General features: G+C 46.5%; 1 protein-coding gene across 1 annotated transcript in view; it reads right to left on the bottom strand.

Annotated features, from left to right (window-relative positions):
• The window catches only part of CDS2 (CDP-diacylglycerol synthase 2), a 407,465-nt gene that overhangs the window by 296,167 nt on the left and 89,454 nt on the right, over nt 1-21,844 (bottom strand). The window contains exon 2 of the mRNA XM_086943509.1: nt 2,739-2,887. Coding sequence (XP_086799635.1) covers nt 2,739-2,887 — 149 coding nt within the window. The remainder of the gene's footprint in view (nt 1-2,738; nt 2,888-21,844) is intronic.

Raw genomic sequence — 21,844 nt, forward strand, 5'->3', positions numbered from 1 at the left:
GAATATCCCATGTGCTTACCCATGGCCTGGTTCCGTGAACTCGACGGCTTAACTAGCAAGTTCTTATGGGGGAAGGGTAGGTCCAGGTTAGCGCTTAACACTTGCAGGATCCCTTCGTTTGACGGAGGTTTGGGGATCTATATTATTTAGCCACGAGACTTCTCTCCATCCATGACTGGTTCAACTGGGGTGGTCCGATCCGGCCTACAGGCTCCAGCTTGGGGAGCTGGGCCACGCCAAAATCCAAACCTTTCTATATAGGGCTCCGATTCCTTCACATCTTCCGGAAGTGATGCGTTCTGTGTTACTGGCTTGGCGGGCGGCACTGCGGCACACCCACTAGACACACACACTGACATACTGTACACCCCTGTGGCACGGGACCTGGCTCACGGAGGTGACCGAGCTTCGGGGTTTTGAAGCTTGGGACCTCATAGGCATCACGCAGCTGGGAGACGTTTGGGTGGGGGACCACATGCGCTCTTTTGAAGATCTCCAAACCAGATACTCACTGCACCACTCGCAATTCTTTCGCTATCTCCAGCTGCGTCACACCCTACGCCTACATCTTACAACGGGTACACGGCTGCCAGACCACAGCTCGCCCGAAGCCCAGATTATGTTCGGGGTCCTGGGGAAGGGTGGCATTTCCCGCATTTACTGCACACTGATAAACAACGACTTCCTTGGACTGATTGCAGACGCAGTGGGAAGACTGGGTGGGCCCCTTGGAAGAGGAAGACTGTTGAGATGCCCTTATGGCCCCCAGAACAGTCACCGCCTCTGCTAGGCTGCGCTTGGTGCAGCTCTACTATCTACATTCCGCATACCTTACCCCTGTGCACCTTTATCGTGAGGGGCTTAGCCCGTCTTCAGCCTGTACCAGATGTGGCCATGAACCCGCTGACTTCCTTCACATGGTTTGGGCCTGTCCCCTCCTAACGAGATTCTGGAAAGGCATCAAAGAGAAACTCTCCAAGGTTCTTGGGTGGGGGTTCCACACAACCCTAAGCACACAATCCTGGGAATCACTAATGGGCTAGACGGGTCACGCAATGAAAAGTTGTTCTTCACTACAGCTATGGTGGTGGCCAAGAGAGACATTGCGGCCTCCTAGAAATGCCCCGAACCCCCAACTGTGAGACGTTGGCGGGATGGGGTGGACCGGTGTGTCACACAAGAGAAGGTTATGTATGCTGCACGTGGCTGCCCAAAGAAATACCGCGGAATTTGGGGGAAGAGGCTGGGGGGAGGGGTCTAATTATGGGGGGTGTGACTGTTTCCGTCTTATCTCTGCTTTAATAATGTCTGTATATTGGGTAACGAGAATTTGTGTTTGTAATCCTCGATCATTGAATTACGGTGCGGATTGCTGGTGTTCTCCTTCTGTAAACTAAATAAAAATGTGTATATCAAAAAAAAGGAACATAGCCCAAGCTTGGGGGGCAGTTGCCCCTTCATCGTTAAAAGACTGGAAGACCAACATGGACTGGACAATGTTTCGTGAGAAGACTGTTTATGTGGCCCGTGGATGCCCTAGGAAGTGGTCCCGGATATGGGGGCCATGGAATCAGTATAATGTAATGTAATGTAATGTATTACTTGTAAAGCGCACTGTTGCCAGCCGGCGTCCTGGCGCTGTATACCGCTGGGGAATCCGTCCTGGCTTGCCTTGTGGGATGGTCCCTACTGGGAGTCCCCAAGGTGGAGCCAGGCATCCCCGGCGTTGAGGGGGCCGTTGTCGAGATTAGGCAAGCTAATGCCCAGAGTTGCCGAGTGGGAACCCTGGTTAGAGTAGGCACCGAGGCGAGAATTATCGAGTCCGCTTACCCTGGTCCACGACCCTGCCGCGTCCGGAATTGAGCCCTGGTCCGGGGCCGACTTCTGCTTCCGGGTCTGCTGCCTCTAACAAGTGAGCCACACCACTCCATATAGAGGTGACATATGTACCCCACCACTGCAACCAGGCTCTGATGACATACATTCTCCTTAATTTGTCTCACTGAATGTGAGGCGTTATATTGTAACCAAAATTCTACGTGCCTGACTGAATTGTCTACATGATTATTTCCTGTCTGGAGTCGATGACTGTTAATAAAAAGAGTTTTGAAAAAAACAAAAAACTTCGGAATCCAGAAAACATCTTTGGTAAAGCACCCATGCTGCGTCAACCCCATCTTCTGTCCACCTCAAAAGGTGGGCTACGTAAAGCGCTTTAAACCAAATATTCTCTGAACGGGCCAGAACAATCAAAGCATACTGTAGTACAGACACAAAGCAGCCAATTCTATATAGAAGAAGCGGGACACTTCTCTGTAAATTAGTTAATCAGTTAATGCAAAAGCTACCTGTAACAAGACTGAGTTGATCTAGTTTGAATATTTCACAAACATTACAAATGATGCACCCTTATGCAGTCACTGGAAGGAAAGCACAAGAATACACACAAAGGGAAACGAGAGCCTAGATGTTCACCACACACACACACCGCACCCTTGACAGTCAATTGCCCCATGCCCATACACGGGCATTCATGCGGCGCTTTTCAACCAACAGTACGAAGCATTCTGACACCTGTTGACATGCTGACACTTTTCACACTACAATTATGGGCATGCAACCCCCATCTATGGTTTAATAAACCAAAGTCTGGCTGAAAGTAACCCTAACCACATGAAGCAGGCTGACATATGATGGAGACTTTCCTTCGATAGTAAATGTCCCAACCACAGTTTTACCTTGAAGATAACTTGGACAGGGCCCTGTTCAGGACCTCCGGGGTGTCGTCTGCGCCCTGCGCGGGTGGAGTCCCTGCGGACAGCAGTTTGCTTTCACTGTCAGACGGTGTCTCGCCATCCGCCGCCGCCCTGGCTTCCGTTCCAGGCCCCTGCGTGATCAAGACAGAGATATGTGTTGTAAGCATGCATTCATTTTTAATTAATTAGATGGTCAGGCGATACAGGCCGCTGGCACAAACATAAACAGTGTCTAATTAGGCCCAGTATTTCTCTGGGGATGGAATCGGTGAGGGGATGCACACGGAGACTAATTCTAGCCGTTAAGCCGACAGTCTCTGGGAGCTGAAAGCCCAGGGGCTGTTCTCCTTATAAAGTAGGATTTATTTTTTCCTGCGTGCAACAAACACTCGTCCAAGGTAAGTGAAGCGAGAAGCCCTGGCAGCAGTTAGATGATTTGAGGCAAGAACAGCTTCTTAATTCAACAGTGGACCAGCAAAGTAAAGCGGTTGTAATAACAGGGTGCAGAAGGTAACCGAACGCTTACCTTCCTGTCCCGAGCGGCCTACCCTCAGCAGTACCCCGAAATTTGGGCAGGGGCACAGCTGGAAGTCTTTGGGCGCCGATATCATTGGCTGAAGCAGTCAATGCACAGACGTGGATTGGAGGGATTGGGAAAGGCAAGGTGAGTGGGGAAGCTGCTGAAAAGCAGATCACCGCACATTTCGAAGCGGGCACCCTCGCAACGCCCCCCTCCCCCCCAAAGTAGTTCTTCCGCAAGCCACTCAGCAGCTCACATAGGTGTGTCAGACGAATCGGTCCACCAAATATGTATGTCTCTGTGTAGTCTGGCACGGGCAGGACTGAAAAATGTGCTGAGCGCGTGATAGGACATCAGCTACGGCCAGCAAGTAACTAGGATGTAGTTAACAGCACGTAATGGAGGATGCAACTAACAGCAGGTCGCCAAGCCAAGTGATGTAACAAAGGACGCTTGCATGTCGGGATATAAGAGTGTTTGTTGCAGCCTAGGCAACTACAATGACCAAAGAGGCAAGGGTCACATAGTCCTGTTTCTAAGGCAATGATGTGATGCAAGCTTAGCGCAATTGTTGTAATTACATCACGGCCCGCTCCTGGTCTCCATTATAGCTACACGTTTTAGCTTCACATCTCTTTCTAATGGTGACTATTAACATGCTTTACACTTACGCAATAATGTACTCATAAGCTATTTTATTTGCAGCTTATGTCGTAGTGAGGATTAGTATCATGTTGTTCGTAAAATCAATCAATCAAGCAGTATTTGTATATCAATGCTAATCACACAAGTGTGTGTGTGGGGGGGTGGGTGGGTGTACTGAGGCACTGCGTTGCAGGTATCAGTCGAAAAGTCGAAAAGCCAGGTCTTCAGTCTCTTTCTGAAGAGGTTCAACAAGGGTGAAGTAAGGAGGTAGAGGGAATTCCATTCTTTGGAGGAGAAGTGGGAGAAGGGTCGTCCTCCAGAGCGGCTGCAGTGGGTACGTAGTGTCTGAGGTGTACGAGGTGTGCAGAGCGGAGATTTCTGGTGGGTAGGTGGAAGGTCAGGGGCTGGTTCATGTAGTCTGGGCATTGGTTGTGGAGGGCTTTGTAACCATGGGTCAGGAGCTTGAACTGGCATCTCTTCTGGACAGGGAGCCATAGGAGGTCTTTAAGATGCTCGGTGATGTGTCCTCTTGGGCAGGTTGAGGATCATTCCGGCTGCTGCATTCTGGATTGTCTGGAGTCATTGCATGAGTTCAGTAGATGTGCTGGCATAGAGTGTGTTGCCGTAGTCCAGCTGGCTGGTGTCGTGGGCCTGCATCACAGTCTTTCTTGTTCTGATGGAGAGCCAGTTGAGGATTTTGCGGAGAGTGAGGATAGTGTAGGAGCAGGCTGACGGTTCATGGAGAGTTCGCAGTCAGTAAAATGCTGAGGTTGTGGGCGTGGTCTTTCGGCGTAGGGGTAAATCTGAGCTCCACTGGCCACCAGGAGTCGTTCTAGAGGTGGGTGTTGTTTGCCGAAGGTCAGAACGTCCATTTTGTTGGTGTTGAGTTACAGGAAGTTGTCTTTCATCCATCTTGCGACATTCTTCATGCTTTTGTTGAAGTTGATCTTTGTCAAGGTGGGGTTCGCCGAGAGTGACAGGACGAGCTGAGTGTCAATGGCATAGGAAATTATGTTGTGCAATTTGATGATGTCTGCGGGTAGGGTCATGTGGATGTTGAAGAAGGTGGGGCTGAAGGATGAGCACTGAGATACTCCACAGATGGTGTGTTTGGGTTGCGAGGTGAAGGGTGGGAGAGGGATTCTGGGTGCATCCTGTGAGGAAAGATTCATCAATCTGAGTGCACCGTCCATGATTCCAATCTGGCGTAGTCGACCAGTGAGTATGTGGTGGGAGACGATGTTGAAAGCTGCAGAGAGTGCCAGGAGGATGAGGGGGGCTGACTCTCCTCTGTCAAGAAGGGTTCAGAAGGTGCCTGTTGCTGCGATCAGGGCTGTCTTGGTGCTGTGGTTGAGTGTGAAGCCTAACTGGGATGAGTTCAGCAGTTTATTTCAGTTTGAACACTCTGTCGAAGGTTAGGCACATAGAACACGATGCCCTTGTATTTGGCGTCCGGCTGGAGACCCCTCTAAGGCCCCAGACAAACCATTGCATACGCTCTGCACCTTTGAAACAATGCGATTGGAACAGTGCTTTCTTTACATACACTGCCTCTGTGCTACGTTCGTCAGAGAACACTTTCGATGACAGAGGAGATTCAGCCGCCCTCATCTTCCTGGACCTCTTCGCAACTTTCAACACTGTCTCCCACTACACATTCATTGGTCGACTACACCAGATAGGAATCACAAACAGTGAACTCAGATGGATGGCATCCTTCCTTACGGGACACACCCAGAGTTCTACTGTCCTGTCTCGGGTCGGAAGGTCAATCGATTTTCAGAAACCTTCCTAAAGTGGAAAAACCTGAAGGTGAGAGAGAATGAGCAGGATGAATATGAATAAGCATTGTTATGCTTAGAAAAATATTTCAAACCTTAGAGAGATACCATTTTTTACACGCAAAGAGAAAATGAATCAAACTGATGAATTTTTGACAGCTTGAGGGATTTGTTGATCACCTGCGAATATGACGTAACAACTAATGAAATGAAAAAAGAATAGCTTATGGTGAACACTTGCAATAACAGAATCCAAGAGAAGCTATGATTGATGGTTAATCCTAGTTTAGATGAGGTGGTAAATTCGACTACAGCCATAGAACAATCAATGTCCTGGATGAAGGAAGTAAAAGCCAACATATCTGACATAAAAATTGGTGAGGTGCATGCCATAAGCAATATGCCCAAGGATGACTGTTCTAAAAATAAGTAGGCAAACATTAAACAAAGATGGTACCGCTGTGGCAGCTTTTCACACATTGCATCATATAAGGGATGCCCGACTTGGGAAACAAAATTGCAACTTGTGCGACAAAGTTGGACATTTCTCCAAGGTATAGAGAAAAGATAAATGCATCCTTATTCCTAGTATTGCCCAGGTGGATGATATTACACATGTACAGGACAATTTAAGACAGTCTGTTGGTCAAGTTACTACTGGTATGGTTCTGGTCTTGCAAAATGAGACCATAATGTGCGAGAGATCGAAAGATAAACCACTAAGGTGCATACTGAGTGCCTTTGCCATGGACTGGGCAGTTTTTGTTGACAGCCTTCACTAAAATCACCAAAGAAAGGTTTGAATTGCCACTCGGAAATAAAGATATTTTCATTGAAGATCCGGATATTCGCGCTGCTTTGTTTGATGTAAACATGGCTGACTTCATCAGGTGTTTCTTGGCTCAAGTACAATTTAAAAGGCGAGTGGCAGAAATTGAAATATGTATATCACCAAACATGGGGTGAGTGTATATTTGGCGGGCATGACCAGAGACTTATGAAAATTGTACTTGATCCACCCTCTCTGGAGCCTGTGTTGTCTTTCAATGAATTAAGCATGAAGGAACACATTGTCAAAACATTTCCCATGGTATTCAACAAAAACATGGGCAAAGTAAACCATTTCACACACAAAATCTTATTAAGGGAAATTAGTGTTCCTGTGAAGCAAAAAGTTAAAGGCGCGCCTTTATGTGAGCACAAGGAACTGTAGGATCTCCTTGAGCATCTGAGGAAAGATGAAATTATTGAAGATGCTGAAGCATCTGAATGAATACCCCCAGTAGTCCTGATGCGACAAAAAACAACAATGCAAGCCTGCGACTGTGTTGATTTCAGGGCTCTTAATGCCAACATTGTAATTTATGTGCATCCTTTCCCTAAAATATATGAGTTAATTTTAATGTTAGATGAGGCTACTGTATTTTCAACACTGGATTTGCAGCAAGCTTACCATCAATTGAACTATCTAACAAATCCAAAGCATTGACAACATTTGGTCTGTGTAGGTTTAAACGCATGTCATTTGGACTGGTGCCAGCCAAGTCTGTATTTTGAAGGATGATGCACCACATGTTTAAAGGCATGGATGATTCAGCCAAGTGTTTCCATGACGAGATCCTTGAGTTTACTAAAACCATGGGGGCGCATGATTCTGTTCTAAAGAAAGTTTATGAACGATTCACTAAAATATTGTTTCATGCTAGCTCCTGAACAATGTAATTCATTTTGTTCCCAAGTTAATTATTTAGGTCACACGATTTCTGATAAAGGATTCATTCCCAAACGTTCCTTGATGAAGCCCATTGTTTAAGCTCCTGCGCCTGACAGTAATGAAAAGTTATTGTCCTTTCTTTGCATTTGTGATTTTTATGCAAAGTTCAAAAAACCTTTCTATCTTGATGGAACCTTCACGAAAAAAAATTCAGAAAAGGGGCAGAGTACTAATAGGGTGATGATCAAAATCTGGTATTTGAGGTGGGGAATAAACATATTGCCTCTGCTCCCACTCTCAGACCAATTTCTGTGGGAAAAGAGTGTGTTACCACTGTGGATGTGAGTGCATGTGGAGTGGGGGGCTGTTCTGACTCAAAGGACCACAAACAATGATAGTTGGGTTGTTGTATATGCCTAAAGAACACTTAACAACACAGAGAGGCAGTATGCTGTTATCGACATAAACGTACTAGTCCATGTTGTGTGGGTTGTGAATTATTTCTGTCTATATGTATGGGCAGTAATTTTACTTTGCAAATGGACCACAACCCCTTGGGTTTCCATTTGAGCAACAGGGGGTGGTCTGTCTGCCACAGCACATATTGCAAGATTGTGTTCCAAACTCCAGAACTACAGTTTTTCAGTAAAATACATCCCTGGGAAGTTGAATTGCACGGCTTATTGCTTTCTTGCCTTCCTTGCGGTGTGGGAGTTGGCCATACGCATAATGTTGAAGAAGATGAGATTGACATTGTGGCAAGTGTGAATGAGAAATGTTCTATAACTGATCCCTAAATATGTGAGGAAAAGTGGAAAATTGAAGATTCTAAAGACTATGCACTCAATTTGGTGAAATGTTATATTAATGAAGGATGGCTGGGTACCAAAAAATTCAAAAAGAGGTACAACCATTTTGCCAAATTAAGGATGAGTTGAGTGTGTTTCAGGTTCGTGTTCAGAAATAAGAAGCACATTCCCCCTATAGGCATCCTGGAGACCATCCTCAAAGTCAGTCATTGTGGTCACATGGGAATGCATCCTTAAAAATTCTTCTCAGAATGCACTTGGACATGGATGCAGAACAATTTGTGAAGCAGTGCGATGATCGTGTGAGTTCAGATAAATGTGGGAATGCAACGTTCAGCCTATGATACCTGTAAAGTGGCCGGGAAATCCATAGTAGGGTTGCACATTGTGGTACCAATTTATCAACTTTACACTTCCATGAAGTTTGCATTGGTGTCGACTGTTTATAACTCCAAATGAGATGAAGTGAATTATGTAGAGAATGTTAGAACACAAAATGTGATTGATTTCTTGATGGAGGTTTTTAACAAGGAAGGGTGTTCGGATGTGTTAGTCACAGATAATGAATGGTGCGCGTTGCGAACCTGTGAAATGACAGTGTTCTTGTGTGCCCATGAGATATCTCACATTAATACTGCCTTATATGACCGCCAGTGTAACAGTCAGGTAGAACACTTTAATCATTATCTAAAAGACAGTGTCATGTTAGCCTTTGATACATGAAAATCAGTGATTTCTACAATCAGGGAAAGTTGTGGGCATATAGGATTACCTCCAATTCTGTGACAGGAGTTAGTCCATTTGTGCTACTGTAAGGAAGACAGCCTGTCTTAGAGTTGTGTCCTTAGTGGTTGTGTAACAAGGTATCTGTGTGTAAGCCTTTGAATCAGCATGTCGATGAGGGTAATGTGGGTGCAGTGGTGGCTGGTGACATTTTAAAGTGGCAGGCGTAAAAGTTCTGGGAGGAGTACCCTATGGCGAGCCCTATAGCGAGCGAGCTTAGCGTTATTCACATGAAAAAAGGTATGCGGCCGCTGCAGTGAAAGCGTACAGTACTGCCAAAAAGAGTGGGCAAATGCCGCATTTTCAAGCAAATTTGAGAAAAGTTTAAACAGTTTGGCAAGGGTAAATATGGTTTCCAGTGTGCATGTTTCAGTTGACCATTTACAAATGTCTTCCTGCTGATGACAAGAAGGGCTGGGAAAAGTAATAAGCTGCTATTGGGAAGAACCTATTTGCCTCTTGGAATTGGCTGGAAGGGCTTACTGCCTGTAGCAAGGATGTTTCCTTAACCTGTTGTATTGGGATTCTAATCTGGGCTACTCCAGAACACAGAAACAATTAAAGGTGGATTGGGATAGGGAAGGAATATGCTACTTACCAGTATGCATCTGTTCTTGGCATAGAGGGCTGCAGAGTGGTACATTATGAATAGATCGCCATCTGGTGTTGGGCTCGGATGATTGCACTTTGTTTTTCTCTTGGAGAGTCTTTTGTATCTTGGTGACTCCTCCCTTAGTTGGTAGTGCGCATGGGCATCGGCTCCATCCTTAGATTGTTTTGCCATAGTAGGGTTAGATGGAGTAGTGTAGTAGAATACAGATAAGAATGCCCATGTAAGTGTATCTAAATAAGAATAATGTTGGAACAGACACAGGTTTCCGGGGAGGCTGGGAGGGCATGTACCACTCTGCAGCCCTCTATGCCAAGAACAGATGCATACTGGTAAGTAGCATATTCCGTTCGAGGCATATGGGCTGCAGATGGTACATTATGAATAGACTATACAGCAGTTCTCTCCCTAGCGGTGGTCGCCAGTGTCTGTTGCAACTGTCTGAAATAAAGTTTTTAATACTGCTTGTCCCACTCTAGCTTGTTGTGTTGTGTGCACATCTACACAATAGTGTTTTGTGAAGGTGTGTGGTGTAACCCAGGTAGCTGCTTTGCATATGTCATCTAGTGGGATGTTTCCCAGAAATGCCATAGATGCTCCTAGTTTACGTGTAGAGTGAGCTCTAGGAGGAACAGTTAATGTTCTCTTTGCTTTTAAGTAGCATATTTGAATGCATTTTACAATCCATCTGGCAATGCCCGCCTTAGAGATGGGATTGCCTTTGTGTGTTGGAGAAAACGCAACAAATAGCTGTTTTGTCTTTCTGAAAGTTTGTGTTCTTTCTATATAGTACAATATGGCCCTTCTAACATCTAATGTATGTAGGGCTCTTTCTGCTACTGTTTGTGGTTTTGGAAAGAAAACCGGTAATTCCACTGACTGATTGATGTGGAATGCTGAAATTACTTTTGGTAAGAATTTTGGGTTTGTTCTAAGAACCACCTTATTTTGGTGTAACTGCATAAATGGTTCTTGAATTGTAAAAGCCTGCAGCTCACTTACTCTTCTAAGTGACGTGATAGCTATGAGGAAGGCCACCTTCCATGTGAGGAATTGTATTTCACACCTATGCATGGGTTCAAAGGGTGGCCCCATTAGTCTGGTAAGTACTATGTTGAGATTCCAGACTGGGGAAGGTGGTCTTCTTGGTGGAATGACTCTTTTGAGTCCTTCCATGAAAGCTTTAATTGCTGGTACTTTAAACAGGGAAAGATGTTGCCTGTTTTGTAGGTACGCCGCTATAGCTGCGAGATGAACTCTTATAGAGGTATATGCTAAGTTACATTGCTGTAAGTGTAGTAAATAGCAAATGATTTGTTTAGTGGATGCGTCCAAAGGGTTGATTTGCTTACTGTTACAGTGTATAGCAAACCTTTTCCATTTTGCTGCGTAGCATGCTCTGGTGGTAGGACGTCTTGCTTGTTTAATGATTTCCATACATTCTGGTGGTAGATCTAAATATCCAAACTCTATGACCTCAGGAGCCAGATCGCTAGGTTCAGTTGTTTGGGATCTGGGTGCATTATTTCTCCATGGTTCTGTGTAAGATGCGTGGGTAATAATCTTAGCTTTTGATGTGGTACTTGTGAGAGTTGTAGCAGTGTGGTGAACCACGGCTGTCTTGCCCACGTGGGTGCCACTAGTATCATTGTCATTGAGTGTTGCTGCAGCTTCCGAACCAGTAACGGAATTAGTGGTAGAGGAGGGAACGCGTAAGCAAATTTGTTGGACCAATTTATCCATAGTGCATTGCCCTGGGACCGTTGGTGTGGGTACCTGGATGCGAAGTTTTTGCATTTTGCGTTCTGATGATTGGCAAACAGATCTATCTCTGGTTGCCCCCATTTTTGGAAGAATGGCTGCAGTATTTGGTCGTGCAGCTCCCATTCGTGTACTTGCTCTGACTGTCTGCTTAGGATGTCTGCTATCTGATTTTGAACTCCTGGCAGGTGTTCTGCTAACAGATAGATCTTTTGAGGAATGGCCCATCTCCAAATGTCCTGTGCTAGTTTGGATAGTTGGAGAGAGTGTGTCCCCCCCTGTTTTTGAATATAATACATTGCAGTCATGTTGTCTGTTCTGATCAGGACTGCCTTGCCTGTTATTTGCATTTGGAAAGCTTTTAGTGCTAGAAACACTGCTAATAGTTCCAGGTAGTTGATGTGCAGTTTCTTTTGCTGCACACTCCACTTCCCCTGCACTGTGTATTTGTCCATATGCGCTCCCCATCCTGAGAGCGATGCGTCCGCTGTTATTATTACTTGTGGAATTGGCTCTAGGAACGACCGTCCCTTGGAAATGTTTTCTGTGTTCCACCACTTCAGAGAGCGGTACGTCCGGTCGTTTACCAACACCAGATCTGTAATCTGACCTTGAGCCTGATTCCACTGTGTGGCTAGACACTCCTGTAGTGGACGCATTTGAAGTCTGGCATGTGGTATTAGCAGTATGCATGAGGACATCATGCCTAATAGTTGCATAAACACTCGTGCTGGTAGTGAGTGTTGTGGTTGAAATCTTTGTATTAACCCGACCATTGTTTGTATCCTGACTGGGTTGGGGTATGCTATTGCTTTCTCTGTGTCTACTGTAGCCCCCAGGTATTGCTGAATCTGGTTTGGTTGCAGGTGCGATTTTTTGTAGTTCACCGTGAACCCTAGGTGGTGCAGCAATTGAATTGTCTTCTGTGTGTTGTGAAGACATTCTTCTTTTGACTTGGCCTTTATTAGCCAATCGTCCAAGTATGGGAAGACATGTATTTGTTGTCTTCTTAGGTGTGCTGCCACCACAGCTAGACATTTTGTGAAAACTCTTGGTGCTGTTGTGACACCGAACGGAAGGACTTTGAACTGGTAGTGTTGTCCTTCTAACACAAACCTTAGGTATTTTCTGTGGGCTTTGTGAATTGGGATATGAAAGTAAGCGTCTTTTAGATCCAGTGTAGAAAGAAAGTCCCCTTTCTTCAGTAAAGGAAGTACTTGTTGGAGCGTGACCATGTGGAAATGCTCCGAATTTATGTAAGCATTGAGAGGTCTGAGGTCTAATATTGGTCTTAGGGACCCGTCCTTCTTGGGGATCAGGAAGTATAGAGAGTATACTCCTGTTCCTTGTTGATCTTTTGGGACCTTCTCTATTGCATGCTTTTGTAGAAGTGCTAGAACTTCTTCTCTTAATAATGTCAGATGATCTTGACTCATTGGACGCTGTTTGGGGGGGATGTTTGGTGGGGTAGCTGTGAGTTCTAGGCAATAACCATGTTGGATAATTTGTCTCACCCACTTGTCTGATGTGATGTTTTCCCAGACAGGTAGGAACTGTGATAGACGTCCCCCGACCGGTGTTATGTGGTCTGGGGGGAGTTCTATGAAGTCACTGTTTTGGTGTTGAGGCGTTGCGGTTGTTATTATTTCCGCGGCCTCTACCCTTGTTGTTGTTACCTCTGTAACTGCCTCTTGAATTACCTCTGGGTGATGTTGGTGTGAAAGAGGTGGATTGCTGATTTGTTCCTGTGTTCTTTGAGCCCCCTCTATAGGTGGATCTACGAAAGGAACCTCTGTGTGTTGGCTGTTGCAATGCTCCCATTGACTTAGCCGTTTCTGTATCTTTCTTCATTTTTTCTAAGGTCTCGTCTGTGCTTGAACCAAACAGTGTCTTCTGATCAAATGGTTTGTTCAGTAGGGCCGTTTGTACTTCTTGTTTGAATCCTGAGATTCTAAGCCATGCGTGTCTTCTTAGCATGACACTGGTGTTAATAGATCTTGCTGCAGTGTCTGCTGCGTCTAGTGCGCATTTAATGGAAGTATTAGTTATTATTTTACCTTCCTGTATTAATTGATCTGCCTTTTTCTGATGTTCTTTGGGGAGATGTGTGATAAGTTTCTCTAACTCATCATAATGTGCCCTGTCATAACGTGCGAGTAGTGCTTGTGTATTGGCTATACGCCAGCTATTCGCTGCCTGTGATGCTACTCTTTTGCCTGATGCATCTATTAACTTTGACTCTTTATCTGGTGGAGGAGCCTCTCCTGTAGATAATGAGTTTGCTCTTTTACGAGCGTTTGAGACCACCAGCGAGTCTAGAGGTACATGCCCTTTAATAAATATTGGGTCCTTTGGAGCCGCTTTATATTTTTTATCAATTCTTGGGTTTAACACCCTGGCTCTCACTGGGTTTTCGAATATTTCCTCTGTGTGACTAAGAAGACCCTCCAACATAGGAAGAGTACCTGATGTTCTCTGTGCATTAGGTAGAGTCTCTAACAAGAAATCCTCTATTTGAGGTTCTGTATGCATATCTAGTTTGTGATATTTTGCTGCCCTATTAATGAGCTGCACAAAACCTGTGTTATCATCAGGTGGTGAAGGCTTTGAGGGATATAGCTCTGGGTCGTTGTCCTCATCTGACCCTACATCATAATTTTCCCATGGGTCCTCCTCATCTGGGATAGTTTCGTCATCCCCTTGAGGTTCTCCCTCCCCTAGATCACTGTCTACATCTGACTGAGGTGTAGCTGGTCTTGGTGTGGAAGGTGTAGGAATATTTGGCCTATTGTGAGGAATAGGAGAAGAGGGTGTGACTTTAGGTCGAGGAGAAGCAGGAGGAGTTATATTTGTCCCCATTGTTCTCTCTTTTGAAGGAAGAGGTTTATCTTCTGACTGTTCACTCTTTCTCTTCTTCGTGACCACTTTCCCAGTTTGCGGATCAATAAACAAGATCTTTTGTTTGGGATCTGTCTGTTGCTCCTGAATCGGTACCGAAGGTCCTGGTTCCGAGAGGTGCTTTTGTTTTCGATCGTCAGATCTTGTTGTTTTCGACACCGAATGTCTGCTCGATTCCGACTTTCTGGGTATCGAGTGTATCTTGGACGATAAATCATATTTATGTTTCGACATGGAATGTTTCGATACCGAGCTTTCCCTTGTATGTAGCCTCCGTGCCGAAGTCGATGTCGCCCTTTTCTCGGATCCGACATGGTGGGGGTCCGAGTGTTTCGGTTTCAGTTTCAGTTTCGTTGCCGGGCCCGAGGGCGGGGCGTCGGAAACTTTTTTCTGCGGTTTGACCGGGCCCGAGGGCGGGGTCGTTACCGCACGGGGTCGGTTTCTCGGTAAGGGGACGTCGTCACTCACGGTTTGTTGCTCGATGAGTTCTTCAACCTCCGACTGGTCCCCTTCCGACCCCGACTGGTCCTCTTCTTCCTCGATTTGTTCGTCTCCGAACAGCTCCGGGATCGCCTCCGCCTGCATTCTGGAAACCTCGTGTCTTCGAGCTCGACGATTTCTAATCGTTAGCTTGGAGGAGAATGCTGCACAGGCTTCGCAGTCCCTGGATTCGTGTTCAGGCGATAGACAGAGGTTGCACACCTCGTGTAGGTCCTTGTGTGGGAACTTAGCACCACACGTTGGACATTTTTTGAATGGAGTCCTTTCCATGGACTCCGGGCTTGACTGCGTCGAGAAAGGCCTCCTGTTCTTCGACGTAGATCCAAGTTTTTCTCTTCGATTTTGAATTTGCAACGCGTCGGAATGGAAATGAAACGCGTTCGATAACAATACCGTCGAATTGGAAAGGGAATACGCGCCGATAAATCACTTTCTTCTGAAGTTGATCTAGAGCATCTCGATCCTCATCCGAACCCGATGGCGGAAAAAAACAATCTAAGGATGGAGCCGATGCCCATGCGCACTACCAACTAAGGGAGGAGTCACCAAGATACAAAATACTCTCCAAGAGAAAAACAAAGTGCAATCATCCGAGCCCAACACCAGATGGCGATCTATTCATAATGTACCATCTGCAGCCCATATGCCTCGAACATATGAGTTAATTTTTGCGGTCCAACTTTCTAAAACAATTAAAGCCCTAAATTCATAGCAAACGCATATAGATTACATATTATAGTCATGACATTTGACGCACCAGTAACAATGGACACCCTCCTCCGTCACGGACATACACATAAGCAGAGGGATTCAATGGCAACAGTTTGAACAGGCTAACTTATGTTGCTTTGCTGTGAAATCAGTTATTAGGACTCCCAAGTGATCCAGAGAGATGCAGCCAAAAATACAAACTAAATGAGGCATCGGATCTCAAGGCAAGCATTAATCACTGGAGCCAGGGGTGGAATCGAGTGGGGTGGGGTAGATTGCTTGTGGGGTGGGGTGGAGTGGGGTAGATAGGGCGGATTAGAGTAGGTTAAATTGGACTGGAATGAGGTAGATTGAAGTGGGGTAGATTGTAGAGGGATGACTGGAGTGGGGTAGTTTGGTGTGCAGTAGAGTGAAGTGGGGTAGAGCGACATGGGGTAGGGTGGAGTGGGGGAAGTGGTGTAGACTGGGGAAGAGTGGAGTAGATTGGAGCAGGTAGGGGTCAATTTGAGTAGGGTAGATTGGGGTGGGGTGGATTTTAGTGTAGTGGGGTAGATTGAGTGAAATGGAGTGGGGTGTGGTTGGGTGGAGTGGTGTGGTGTGGTGTAGAGTGGAGTAGATTGAGGGAGTGGGGTAGATTGGAGTGGTGTGGGGTAGGATGGGGTGGGGTAGACTGGAGTGAAGTAGATTGGAGTAGAATGGAATGGGCTAGCTTGAGTTGGGGTGGATTAATTCTGGAGTGGAGTGGGCAAAATTGGAGTGGGGTAGATCGCGGTAGAGAGGAGTGGTATGGATTGGGTTAGAATGTAGTGGGGTAGATTGTGTGGAGTGGGGTAGATTGGAGTGGAGGAGTAGGTCAGGGTAGGGTGGGGTAGACTGGAGTGGGGTAGATTGTAGTGAGATAGATAGGAGTATGGTGGTTTGGAGTGGGGTAGATAAGGGTGGAGTAGATTGGAGCAGGCAGATTTATGGGATAGATTGCAGTAGGGTAGTTTGGGGTGGTGTGGTGGAGGGTAGATTGAAGTGGATTGGGTTAGATTGGACAGGAGTGGGATAGATTTGATTGGTATGTGGCAGATTGGAGTGAAGTGGGTTGGGGTAGAATGGGTCAAGTGGAATGGAGTGTAGAAGATTGTGGTAAGGAGGGGTAGACTGAGTAGATTGTGTGGGGTAGATTGGGGTTGAGTGGGGTGGAGTTAGACAGATTGGATTGGAGTGGTGTGAGATATATTAGTGAAGAGTGGAGTAGATTGGTGCATAGCTCAGTGGGGTAGGTTAGGGCGGAGTGGGGTAGACTGGGTGGAGTAGAGTAGGGTAGAATGGAGTTTATTTATTTATGCAATTTTATACAGCGCAGACTTTACCCGAAGGTGTCAGAGCGCTTCACATAAGGACCAATAATGAAATACAGGAACAAAATACAAATGCAAACAATAAGTTACATGGATCAAAAGTGACACTAGTGAGCAACCAAAATACATGAGGTAGCAATTGGTGCATTACAGGAGAAAAAAGTGAAATGGATGCAGGTTACAAAGATGTACAACATACAAGTCGAAGAATAATACTGCAATAAAAGGCAGACACTCCATCACAAGAACAAACGTTACGTAGGCAATGGAGGCACTTGTGCAAGTATCTAAAACAAACAAAATGTGTGAGGTAGCAAACAGTGTGTTATAAAACAAAAGTGACGTGTGCAAGTTCCAAAAGGGTACCATACACAGGTATTGGGATATTACTAAACATTTAAACTACCAGAACACACTGGGGAGGAAGACCATACTCCTGGCCAAAAGACTTTCCATTAATGGGAGGTCTTCCTTCAAACAAAGGCAAGGGTGTGAGTTAGACTTGGAGGTGTCTTTGGAGGAGGAGAACTTTAAGGTCCCGTTTGAAGGCCTGAGAGGAGGAGGTAGTCCGGAGCTGAGGCGGGAGAGAGTTACAGATTCTCACTGCGTTGCCTGAAAAGGATTGGGCCATCGATCTTTCCTTCTTGAAAGTGGGGGGTTCAAGCAGAAGATTTTCCACATTCCGAGATGGTCTAGAGCCTCCAGAGAGTTTCAGTTTATTCGACAGGTTGCGAGGAGAGGAGGAGTGCAAGGCTTTGTGGGTGATACAGGCAGTCTTGTAGATAGCTCTAGCCTCGATGGGAAGCCAACGCAGGGAGGATAGCAGCGGTGTGATGTGGTCGCTTCTTTTAGCCCCATAGATGAAACGGGCTGCTGAGTGTAGGACCGATTTCAGGGGGGATAGGTGGGATTTGGGGAGGCCAGTAAGAAGAGAATTGCAGTAGTCCAGTCTGGAGAGGACCAGTGATTGCACCAGTGTTTTAAGGTCATGCTCAGTAAAAAAGCGACGAATTCCCCAAAGAAGTCGCAGTTGGTATATTGCAGACTTTGCAATGGAATGGATGTGAGGGATTAGATTGAGATTCTTGTCGAGTAAAACACCAAGGGATTTTGCGCTTTCAACAATGATATGCTTATTGTTGAGTAGATTTGTCTGATCCATCCAAGATTGAACCGGGGGAGGGGCAAGTGAGGAGGAGAGGAGGAGGAATTCAGTTTTGAAGGGATTCAGAATCAGTTGGTGAGTTGACATCCAGTTTTGAATGGAGTCGAGAATTGATCTAAGGAAAGTGAGATCGTGGGTGGAGGCAACTTTGAGGTAGATTTGAGTGTCATCTGCGTAGAGGTGATAGTTGATCCCAGATTTACTTAGGAGATTTCCCAGGGGTTCTAGGTAGAGGTTGAACAAAGTAGGTGAAAGTATAGAGCCTTGAGGAACCCCTTGACCTAGCGCCAGAGGAGAAGAAAGGCTGTTCGCTATTTTGATCATTTGGGATATATCTGAGAGGAAGGAAGCAAACCATTTAAGCACATTACCCTCCATGCCCATTCTCTGTTGCAGAATGTTGAGGAGAGTGTCGTGGTTGACAGTGTCAAAGGCTGCAGAGAGGTCAAGGAGAATAAGGAGACAGGACCCCCCCGAGTCGAGTATCCTCAGCGCGTCATCGATCACTTGCATTAGGGCTGTTTCAGTGCTGCAGTTTTGGATGAAGCCGGACTGACATTTGTCAAGAAGATCATTGTCCCTGATATAACGAGAGAGTTGTTTCGCTACACATCTTTCTGTGATCTTCGCAAGAAAGGGAAGGTTAGTGATGGGGCGGTAGTTATTGAGGTCATTCGCATCAGCAGAGGGTTTTTTAAGCAGAGGGGTGACCTGCCCTGTTTTGAAGGAGACAGGAAGGGAGCCTTGGCAGAGGGAGAGGTTGACCAGAGTGGTCCAATAGGACAGTGATTGGGAATAGAAGTTGATAGCAATGGCACTAGGGATGGGGTCAAGAGAGTGGTTGGTGGGCTTTGTTTCGAGGATGCATTTGAGGAGGGCATCTTCAGAGATGAGGTCAAAGTTCTGCCAAACGGCTAAGGATTTGCGCTCCTCAGGAGGGGTAGGGTGAGCTACCTGAGCCACAAGGGATTTCACTTTTTCGTCAAAGAATAGAGCAAAGTCCATTGCTTTCTTGGTAGAGTCCTCCAGCTTGGAGGTTGGGGGAGAGTGGTTGGGAATCTTGATGAGATCGAATAGTTTTTTGGGTCTATTTTTGGCAGAGTCAAGGAGGGTTCTGAAGTGCGACGCTTTCCCTAGGAAGATGTTCTTATGGTATTTGGATCTTGCAGAGCGAAGCGTGGCTAAGTTATCGGTGGAGGACGCTTGCCTCCATTGTTTCTCCAGGTATCTCAGCTGCTTCCTTTCTTCATAGAGGGATTTGTTGTACCATGGTGCTGAAGGAGTGGGCCTAACCTTTTTGCTTTGGAGAGGAGCGACCTTATTGATTTCAACTGCAAGGACTGTGAGGCATTGGGAGGTGAGTACGTCAACATCAAGGTTCGGGTCTAGCTTTGGAAGTGATAACAAGGATGATTCACAGAAGGAGCCAATGTCAATATTTTTAACATCACGGAACCAAGAGGTAGCCCTCTTAGGTTGGCCAAGAGTTATAGAGTGTGAAAGGTGAAGAGAGAATGGGATGAGGAGGTGGTCAGACCAGTCAACATGAATAGGGGTAGTGATAGAAAGCCTGTCTGCTTTGGAGATAACAAGGTCCAGGATTGAGCCCTTAGAGTGTGTTGACTGTGTGCAGTGTTGTATAAGATCGTTTGCAGAGAGGAAGGTGGCAAGTGAGCTCGCAGAGGAGTCTTGCGGTGAGCCCCAATGGAGATTGAAGTCCCCCACAAAGGTCTGATTGTTACTTTCCGAGCATTGGTCGCTGATGAAGTCAGTGAGTTCTTCCAAAAACGAAGGGTCGCTACCCGGTGGACGGTAAATGACATGGAATCTGATGGGTGAGCGATGGTGCAATTGGAGCTCAAGAGAAAGGCCTTCGAAAGTGCGGAAAGAGCTGAAAGGAAGAGCCTTCAGTTGAAGGGAGTTTCTAAAGATGACTGCAACACCACCCCCAACGCCGTTGGTTCTGTCTTTCTTGAGTATAGAATAGCCTGTGGGTAGTAGGAGATCAAAGATAGAGTGTGAGGTGTCGTTGAACCAGGTCTCAGTGAGGAAAAGCATGTCAACCTTGTGAAGGGTGATGGTATCGGAGATTTGAAGTTTATGTCTTACTGCTGATCTGCAATTGTGGAGCAGACAGCGCAGCTCTGTCAAGACTGTTTTGGTGATAGGGGTACTTGGGCTCTGCAGGGTCACACCTGTATAAATACAGGTCTCCCGAGCACACCTGTATTTATACAGGTGTGCTCGGGAGGGTTTAGGTGGAACTTTGTTCTGACAGAGGAGATGGTCGGAATAGAGTAGACAATAGGGTAATCGGGAGGTGCAGGTTGAATAAGGGTGGCATTCGAAGGCTTGTGTGAGATAAACAATTTTGCCGATGAGGGGTTGGGCATAGTTACAGTGGGGTGAGGGGGCGAGGTGCAACTCGTGGGGTGGTGCGGGTTATCCACAGGAATGGGGGTGAATGGAAAGGAGGGAAACTTGGAGCTTAAAAGTGAGATGGCACTTACAAGCTGGGAAATCAAGGTGATCAGGGAGTCTAGCTTATTTTCCAGGGAGAATAGAGTAAAGCACGGGTTGTTGGGTGGTTGTAGAGAGACAGGAGGGGGTGGCATTGGAGGGGGAGGGCAGGGAGGGGTTGCGGTGGAGGAGGGAAGTAGGGGTGTAGGGTTCAAAAGTGGGGAAAGGTGGAGGTTGAGAGTTGGAGTAGGGTTTAAAAGTGGGGAAAGGTGGAGGTTGAGAGTTGGAGTAGGGTTTAAAAGTGGGGCAAGGTGGAGGTTGAAAGTATGAGTAGGTGCGTCGGAGGCGGAGGGGGAGTTATCTATGTTGGAGTTGCAGGAAGGAAGGGAATTAAGGACAGATTTAGGAGAAGATCGGTACGGATCCGGGCGGTATGGTAGAAGGAGAGGGGAGGATTGAGTGGAGTTATGGGAATGTGGGAGGTTAGGGAGGAAAGGAGGGGAGGTGGTCAAAGGGGTCCTGTCATCGATAGGAGGTGGATTGAAGTGGGGTAGATTGCAGAGGGATGACTGGAGTGGGGTAGTTTGGTGTGCAGTAGAGTGGAGTGGGGTAGAGCAGCATGGGGTAGGGTAGAGTGGGGGGAAGTGGTGTAGACTGGGGAAGAGTGGAGTAGATTGGAGCAGCTAGGGGTCAATTGGAGTAGGGTAGATTGGGGTGGGGTGGATTTTAGTGTAGTGGGGTAGATTGAGGGAACTGGAGTTGGGTGTGGTTTGGGTGGAGTGGTATGGTATGAAGCTTGTAAAGTGGAGTAGATTGAGGGAGTGGGGTAGATTGGAGTGGTATGGGGTAGGATGGGGTGAGGTAGACTGGAGTGAAGTGGATTGGAGTAGAGTAGAATGTGGTAGCTTGAGGTGTGGTGGACTAATGTTGGGGTGGAGTGGGCAAGATTGGAGTGGGGTAGATCGGGGTAGAAAGGAGTGGTATGGAGTGGGTTAGAATGTAGTGGGTAGATTGTGTGGAGTGGGGTAGATTGGAGTGGAGGAGTAGATCAGGGTGGAGTGGGGTAGACTGGAGTGGGGTAGATTGGAGTGAGATAGATAGGAGTACGGTAGTTTGGAGTGGGGTAGAAAAGGGTGGAGAAGATTGGAGCAGGCAGATTGATGGGATAGATTGCAGTAGGTTAGTTTGGGGTGGTGTGGGGGAGGGTAGATTGAAGTGGATTGGGTTAGATTGGACAGGAATGGGATACATTTGAGTGGTATGTGGCAGATTGGAGTGAAGTGGGTTGGGGTAGAATAGGTCAAGTGGAATGGAGTGTGGAAGATTGTGGTAAGGTGGGGTGGACTGAGTAGATTGGGGTGTGGTAGAATGGAGTTGAGTT

This window comes from Lissotriton vulgaris, chromosome 11 (assembly GCF_964263255.1).
Source record: "Lissotriton vulgaris chromosome 11, aLisVul1.2, whole genome shotgun sequence".
Taxonomy (NCBI): Eukaryota; Metazoa; Chordata; class Amphibia; order Caudata; family Salamandridae; genus Lissotriton; species Lissotriton vulgaris.